General features: G+C 41.4%; 1 protein-coding gene across 2 annotated transcripts in view; it reads left to right on the forward strand.

The window, feature by feature from the left end:
* Positions 1–8,987, forward strand: part of LOC102012894 (A-kinase anchor protein 17B-like) — a 48,916-nt gene that overhangs the window by 29,852 nt on the left and 10,077 nt on the right. For both annotated transcript variants that reach the window (XM_005410447.2, XM_005410448.2), the window contains 2 exons: positions 5,510–6,278; positions 8,099–8,229. In XM_005410447.2, coding sequence (XP_005410504.1) covers positions 5,526–6,278; positions 8,099–8,229 — 884 coding nt within the window. In that variant the 5' untranslated portion in view covers positions 5,510–5,525. The remainder of the gene's footprint in view (positions 1–5,509; positions 6,279–8,098; positions 8,230–8,987) is intronic.

Consider the following 8,987-nt stretch of genomic DNA (forward strand, 5'->3'; position numbering starts at 1 on the left):
TTTTATCTCTTTCTAGAATATCTTTTAGTACTCTTTGTAGGATTGGTTTGGTGCTCATGAATTTCTTCAGTTGTTCTTTATCATGAAAATATTTTATTTCCCCATTAAATTTTAAAGATAGCTTTACATGGTGCATCAATCTGGGTTGGAAGTTGTTTTCTTTCAGTACCTGAAACACTTCACTCCAAGCTTTTCTTGCCTGGATGATTTGTGTTGAGAAGTCTGCCGTGATTCTGATAGGATTTCCTTTATAGGTGATCTGTTGCTTTTCTCTAACAGCTTTTAATATTCTGAGCTTCTGTTGAGTTTCCATGATCTTGATCACTATATGTCTGGGTGTAGATTTATTTTGGTTATGATTAACTCTTGTTGTATATGGTTCACTTATATGGATGTTCACTTCTTTTTCCATGCCTGGGAAATTTTCTGCTATTATTTTTGCAAATAGTCTTTTTATGTCATTTGTGTTGACACCTGCTGTTTCATTAATACATATTATCCTGACATTGTTTTTCTTTGCCTGGTCTTGCAGTTGTTGAATTGCTATTTCCTGGTCCTTGTTATTTTTAAGAGATCCCTCCTTTCATGTTCATTGATGGCAATGCTGTCTTCAAGGTCTGAAAGTCTATCTTCAGCTTTGTTCAGGTGGTTTTGCAAGCTTTCAATGGAATTTTTAAGTTCCTGGATATCTGTTTGCATCTGTTCCATACCTTCTGGTTCTTTTGTATATTGTTCCCTGAAGGTTTCACTGAGTTGTCTATGCTCTTCTATTTTCTTGTCTTTGTCATGTGGATATGCTGAACATTTCTTTCATTATTGTTGTCATTTCTTTTCTCATCTGAGACATTATTTCTGACCTGATGTCTTCTGTGGCATGATGGAGTTGTTTCTTCACTTCAGTTGCTACCATTTCAGAAATTTCGTGTGTATGGCTTCCAGGCTCTTCTGTGTTGCTGCCTCCTGGACTTGTTTTGGGTGGTGTGGAGATCTGGGATTGCATTTTTCTCCTTTGTTTTGCCATTTTTGAGGATCCAGAGACTCCCTGTAGTGCAGTCTCACTGTCCTGATTGTGTGTGAATGGCAGGGTGAGAGTCTGAAGATCCCCAGTGCTCAGTGTAGCTCCTGTGCTGGTGAGTGGTGGCAGCCCAGCCTGGGGTTACATGCTATGGGTGTGGTGTGTAGCCACTGAGACCCCAGAGGGTGCATGAGGTTTAGACCAGCCTTCCACACTGGTCAAGAAGGCAGAGCCCAGACTCACCAGGCTTCCTGCAGATGTCCAGGGCTCAGCCCAGCCCAGCCCAGCCCAGAAAGACACACTATGGGTGTGGCGGGTAGCCACCGAGGCCCTAGAGTGTGCCCGAGTTTTTGCCTGCCTTGCACACTGAGCAAGGCAGAGCCCGGCCTCACCAAGCTTCCCGAAGATTTCCAGGGTTCAGACCATTCTGGGGGGGACACACTGTGGGTGTGGCAGGCAGCCACTGAGGCCTCAAAGGGTGCCCAAAGTTTCTTCTGCCTTGCACATTGGTCAGAGAGGCAGAGCGCAAATGCACCAAGCTTCCCGCAGATGTCCGGGCTTCAGCCCAGCCTGGGGCAACACACTATGGGTGTGACGGGCATCCACCAATGCCTGGAGGGTGGCTGAAGATTCTTCTGCCTTGCACGTTGGTCAGGGAGGCAGAGCCCAGACTCACCGGGATTCCCAAAGATGTTCGGAGTTTAGCCAAGCCTGGGACGACACACTGTGGGTGTGGCGGGCAGGCACTGAGGCCTCAAAGGGTTCCCAAGGTTTCTCCTGCCTTGCACGTTGGTCAGGGAGGCAGAGCGCACACAACCAGGCTTCCCAAAGATGTCCAGGGTTCAGCCCAGCCTGGGGCGACACACTATGGGTGTGGCAGGTAGCCACCAAGGCACTGAGTGTGCCTGAGGTTTCTCCTGCCTTGTGCACTGGTCAGGGAGGCAGAGCCCAGACTCATCGGGCTTCCTGAAGATGTCCGGGGTTCAGCCCAGTCTGGGGGGGACACACTATGGGTGTGGCAGGTAGCCACTGAGGCCCCGAGGGTGTCCAAGGTTTCTCCTGCCTTGCACGCTGATCAGTGAGGCAGAGCCCAGACTCACCGGGCTTCCCAAAGATGTCTGGGGTTCAGCCCAGCCTGGGGTGACACACTATGGGTGTGGCGGGTAACCACCGAGGCCCCAAAAGGTGCCCAAGTTTTCGCCTGCCTTGCATGCTGATCAGGGAGGCAGAGTGCAGACTCATTGGGCTTCCCGAAGATGTCTGGGGTTCAGCCGAGTCTGGGGTGACACACTATGGGAGTGGCGGGTAGCCACTTGTTTGCTCTTAAACTTGGCAGAAAAATTAGTAGAAGTCAACAGCATGGAAGAACAAGAATAAATATTTCCATTTAAGACTTGGAAAGTAACCTGGACAGAGGATGCTAAATCAAGCGTATGGGTTACAAGTATCATTTGCGTGTCCATTCATTAATGTGATACATGTGTGCTACCCTTGCCCTGATTCTATGTAACCTCCAGCAAGTTGTTTTAAATGAAACTTGACATTTGAGATCAGTTGTGCATTAGAATCTTGGCATTTCAATGTATGGGCAATTCATGTAATTTTACGAAATCTATCTTAAAATACCTACTGACAGGATGCTTCATAAATAAAATGAGATAAAGTAAGGCCACCATTACTAAAAAATAACAATCATAGCTTATGTTTATTGGGAACTTCCTAAGTATATCATCTATACTCATTCATTTACTTCTCCCACAAATCCTATTATCTCTATTTTATGGTTAAGGAACCTGCGATGCAGTACATAGGCATTCTTTGAAAATTCTCAAGCACATTAAACAAATATTTTAAATGAATATATTTGGTTATTAATGGACTATATTTTAGAGAAATTTTAGGTTCATAGGGCAGAAGGTGTAGAGTAGTGGTGGTGACCCTATTGCATGCATGTTATTTTCCTCTTAAGGCAAAAGATATTAATGTATGAGTTATTTTTTCTAAACGAAAACCTCAGGATTCAGCTTTAATTGCAGTGTTGGCACTTTGTGATAAATAAGTGGGTTTTGGGTTGCAGTTTGGATGCTCATGTCAAAAAGATCTGCCATCATTAGTATAGAAAAATCCTATATCCCCCCCATCCCCAACATACATAGCCTCGACCATTATCAATAACCCCTACCAGAGTGATACATGTGTTACAACTGATTAACACATTGACACAGTATTATCATCCCAAATCCATAGTTTACATGAAGATTCACTATTGCTGTTGTACATTCTATGGGTTTGGACAAATGTGTAAGAACATGCAATGCTTACAATTATAGTATCTTACACAGTAGTTTCATTGCCCTAAAAATCCCTTTTCCACTCTCTGTTTATCCCTCTCCCTCCTCTAACCCCTATGAACCACTGATCATTTTCACCATGTCCATAGTTTCCCTTTTACAGCATGTTGTGTAGTTGGATTCATACATTTTATTGTCTCTTCAGCTTGATCTTTTGTACTTAATTGTATGCACCTAAGTTTCCTCCAAGCCTTTTCATGGAATTGATTGCACATTTTGTCTTAGTGCTGTATGATCCTGTATTCCACTACCTGGATGTACCAAAGATTTTTTTACCCACTCACCTCTGAAGAACATGTTTGTTGCTTCCATGTTTTGATGATTATGAATGATGCCCATGTATGCATTGTGTACAGGTTCTCCATGAACATAAGTATTTACTTTTTTTAGGTAAATGCCAAGGTATGCAACTGCTAGATTTTATGGCAAGAGTTTTTTTAGTTCTGCAAAAAAAAAATGTTTTCTAAAGTGTCTGTACCATTTTGTATTCCTACTACCAATGAATGAGATTCAGTTGTTTCACATACTCCTCAGCATTTGGTGTGGTCTGTGTTTTGGAGTTTGGCCATTCTAATTGTTGTTAGTGGTCTTTCATTTTTGTTTTAATTTGCGTTTTCTTGATGACTTTATGATGTGGAGGATCTTTTCATACTGGTTTGACATCTGCATGTCTTCTTTAGGGAAGTATGTGTTAAAGTCTTTGGCCCAATTTTTAAATCAGATCCTTTGTACACATATTCTTGAATTTTAAGCATTCTTGCATATTTTGGATAACAGTCCTTTATCTAAGTCTTAGTCACTTTTCTGTCAGTGGGACAAAATACCCAACACCTACCACTTAAAGGAGAGGAGGTTTGTTTTGGGTTATGGTCTTTAGAGGATTCATTCTATAGTCAGGGGTCTCCAAAGCAGAAAGGGCGTGGTGGAAGGGCCTGCACAGAGGAGGACAGCTGTTCATCCTGTAGTAGCCAGGAAACAGAGAGAGAAAGGAGGGGCCAGGGAAGGATATACACCCTTCCAGGTCGCATTCCTATTGACCTCGCCTCTTTTGAGCAAGTCTACCTTCTAACACCACATTCAGCTATGAACTCAGCAGTGGATTAATCTAGTCCCCCCGCCCTGTGGTCCCATCATCCTCCAAAAGCTCACTTCTGAACATACCAGGTTTTTGCAAGGAAGTTCTAGATCTAAATCATAACAATCTGATGTATATTTTACAAATAGTTTTTCTGTGGCTTTTGTTTTTTCATACTCTTTACAGTGTCCTTTACAAAGCGTAACTTTAAATTTTAATGAAGTACAGCTTTTCCATTATTTCTTTCATGAATCATACCATTAGTGTTACATTGAAAAGGTCATCCATCATACCCAAGGTCATATGGATGTCCAATTGTTCTAACACTATTTGTTGAAAGACTTGTTTCCGTTGTATTGTCTTTGCTCCTCTTTGCAAATGAGTTGACTTAACGTAGATCTATTTTTGGGCTCCCTATTCTGTTTCATCAATCTATTTGTTTATCCTTTACCCAATACCACAGCATCTTGATTACTGTAGTATTATAGTAAGCCTTGATGTCATTTATTGTCAGTTCTCCAACAATTTTTTCTCCTTCAAATATCCAATTGAATTGGGTATTCTGGTTTTTTTTGCTTCTCCATATAAACTTTAGGATCAGTTTGTTATTAACCAAATAACTTACTGAGATTTTCATTGGGATTGCATTCAGTTTATAGATTAAATTAGAATGAACTGACATCTTGAGTCTTCATATCCATGTTCCGTGTGTTTAGTTCTTTGATATCTGTCATCAGAGTTTTTTTGCTTTCCTGTTATACATCATATACATATTTTGTTAGATTTATATTTAAGTACTTTTATGCTAATACAAATAGCATCATGTTTTAAATCTCAAAGTCTATTTGCTGGCATATAAGAAAGCTGTTTACTTTTTTGTATTAACCTTCTATCCTGCAATTTTACTGTAATTGCTTATTAGTTCCAAGAGTTATAAAATGATGATTTTAATTCTACCCGAAATATACTGTACTTTCCTCTATCAGTTTGATCTAAGTCCAGAAATGCTAGCCCCATTTTCAATCTAAATCTCCATATGCATCAACATTTTCTCTTTTGCCCTCCAAGGTGGTCTGAGGATACCATGACGGTCACAGTGGTATATGATAACTCTGAGGCAACGGAGCTCTGTGCTGCTCAGCACCTCTACCTCAAGCCCATAGCAAAATTGATGATCAATGTATTGCTCCCAGAAAGTATAGAGCCTGTGAGGCCCTTCTCTAACTGGGAAGTTCTTGACCAACTAAAGAGTCTCATTTGCCCTGACCAGTTCACCACAGTTCGCCTGTCTAAAAGTACAAAGGACTTCATTCGATTTGAGGGTGAGGCTGAAACCCGAAGTTTGATTCAAATCCTGAAGGCAAAGTTACATGGGAAGATCATCAAACTAAATGGTTTGAAAACAGACTTAAAAGTAGTGGCTACAGATGCTCAGGGAGAGTGGGAACACTTCCCTAAGGAAAAAGAGGCCTCATTAAGTGATGGAGCTGAAGAGCAGGACCATGATAAGAGCCCAGATTCCATATATTTTGAAGGCTTGCCCTGTAAATGGTTTGCTCCTAAAGGTTCCAGTGGGGAGAAGCCATGTGAGGAGATCCTTCGGGTAGTCTTTGAAAGTTTTGGGAAAATCAAGAATGTGGATATCCCTATGCTTGACCCCTACAGAGAAGTGATGACTGGTGGGAACTTTGGGAGTTTTAGCTTTGGTCTGCAAACTTTTGAGGCCTTTATCCAGTACCAAGAGTCAACAGACTTCATAAAAGCCATGGAGTCACTTCGAGGAATGAAGCTGATGCTTAAGGGAGATGATGGGAAAGCTCTGGCATGCAACATCAAGGTAAGAGGCAGCTAAACATTACTTTCCACTGCTCAAGTTGTCCTCAATGAAAGTTGAACAGAAGCATCTGAAATAAATTTCCTTAGAGGTCATCAGGCTCTGATCAATAGCTGAACCTTTACATTTGTGATTAGTAAATGGATGTTTAAGAAGGAAACTACCTTGATTTGAACTCTCAGTCTTCTGCTGTCAGACATTCCACCTGTGATTTTAAAGTGATGGTTGCTGTAGTCTGGGGCTCTGCCTTAGCTTCCTGTAGACTTTAAAGGATTATTTGTGGCCTTTATGGAACTATTTCATATACTTACTGTGTTTAACAAGTTGCTGAGAGAAAGGGAAAGATGCAGTCTGAAACCACAAGGACCCCAGTCTATTCAATTATGACTCCTGGAATCACAATTTATGTTTTCAGGATGTCTGTCAGAGAAACTACCAAAACATAATCTTAAAGATTGTGGAACCTGGGGCTGGGGATATATCTCAGTGGCACAAGCGCCTACCTGGCAAGTGCAGGGTCCTGAGTTCGATTCCCAGTACAAAAAAAAAAAAAGATTATGGATCCTTCACTTTGAAAGTCTGCCTGTCTGTCCAGTCAAGTCACCTCATGGATGCCTGCATGCTTTGGTCACGTCCTTCTTGAAGTCTTACCCTAGCAGTGGGAAAGATGTGATGACTCAGTTCTGCTTTTTCTCTGAATCAATCTTTAGTATTCATTTGGACTTACAGCTACCGGTGGATGAGTGTGCATGTGTGGCCACTTATGTTAAAATGTGTATTTTTAAATTATGAGATATTCAATCAGACAAAAGATATAGGAAATAGTATAACTATCCATATACTACTCCCAATTTTAAAAAAAGCATTACCAGTAAGATGAGAGAGTACTCCCCTCTATGTATCCATCTTCAGTCATGTTCCCCTCCCTCCCCTTGAAAGTAACCGTGGTTAGGAATTTATTGTTTATCTTCCTCATACATATTTAAATAGGTACTCTTGCCTCTTTTTATTTTTAAAGCAAATTATTTCTCTCAATCACTTTATTTCCAGATTTGAAAACTAGCTTAGTAATGATGATGCTCAGATCTTCTCTCTTATTAAGTCACTTTTCATGTATCTTTGCTTCCTGCTCTCATTCCCTACCATACTTGTTGACTACTGTTTATCTTTGTTGATTTAAAAAAATATATTAACTCTGTTGATTTCTCTGTGTGTGTGTGTGTGTGTGTGTGTGTGTGTGTGCATGTGTGTGGTACTGGGGATTGAACCTAGGACCTTTGTGCTGATGTCCAGCCCTTTTAATTTTCATTTTGAGACAGTCTTGCTAAATTCCCTAAGTGGAATTTGAACTTGGGATTCTCTTGCCTCAGCCTCCCAGAGTGCTGGGATGACAGGTTTGCACCACCACATCAGGCTTAACTCAGTTGATTCTTATAACAAACCAGAGGTGCAATACCTTTCTAGCCTGTGCATATGCTAACACTGTGATGTTACCTATGGCCCTATGTAATGTAAACTTCTCAAAGTTTTAAAAAGCATCTTTATTGAGATATTACAGACAGATTAAATTGTGTGAAGTGAAAGCAATAATTTGATAAACTTGTTTAAGGGTTCTACCAAGAAAATCTTGGTGTCCACAGGTACTGTTTAGACAATGTCCAAGAAGCAGTGGAACAGCATAGGTACTGGAATGCAGAGAAGGCATTCTGAACTCACTCGGTTTAGAGTTATCGTGTACCATAGTGCTGTTAGTTCTCTGGCCTGAGACATACCAAGTCAATTGAAAAACCTTTCTAATTAAACTCTAAACTGTTTGGAGACAGGTTATGTTCGATACAACCAAACACTTCAGTGAAGGAGCTATACGGAGGAGAAACCAGGAAAGGCTAAAATTACAACAGCTGGAGGAAGAAAGAAAAAAAGAAAAAAAGAGAGAAGAGGAAGTAGCTGAAAGGTGAGAAGACTGAATTTCACGAAGAAGGTTTTTCTTTTGTTTTCTGGATTAATCCTTTTGGGTGAATACCTACCTAGACTTTATAGATAACATTGGGGTGGGGGCAGGTACTGGTGCAGATTTGAAAACTCCCTTGAAGGCCACAGTCTTCCAGTTGTGCTGTTATAAAACCAAAATGATGAAGCAGTTGAAACAAAGAGACTGAAAATATATTTGTAGGGTAAAACAAGTACTAAGTAGTGATGGGACTAGTAAGATTAAGATGTCTACAAGGCATGATTTTTAAAAAAAAGAACCAGATCTGCTGCCTGTGCTGATGGTTGGGGAGAGGACACTAACTGGTTGTGGGGTCCCAATGCTCTGGGAGGCTGGAGAGAAAAAGCTACAAAGAATGGCTTTCACCCCAGACGGCTCACTTGAGATGTTAGTAAGAATTGCCTCCTCAGTATTCTATAGCCATGACGAGGAGGTGGCCAAGGAGAGAAAACAAAGAGACCGAGAAAAAGCAGCTGCTTTTGCTGCAGCACTAAGAGAAACAGACCCCAAGTCCAATTCCTGGGGCCCCAAGAAGAACTCAATGACTGCATTCATCTGTTACCACTGTTAAAAGCCAGGCCACCTCAAGAGGAACTGCCCTAAGAGGCCCCATAGGCCATGCCCTGAATGCAAAGGGGACCACTGGAGATCGTTCTGCCCTCTGAAGTGGAAGCCCCAGAACTCAGACCCATCCTACCAGTTAGTCCAACAGGAATGAGAGG

The sequence above is a fragment of the Chinchilla lanigera genome, unplaced genomic scaffold (assembly GCF_000276665.1).
Source record: "Chinchilla lanigera isolate Chin_1 unplaced genomic scaffold, ChiLan1.0 scaffold00133, whole genome shotgun sequence".
Lineage (NCBI taxonomy): Eukaryota > Metazoa > Chordata > Mammalia > Rodentia > Chinchillidae > Chinchilla > Chinchilla lanigera.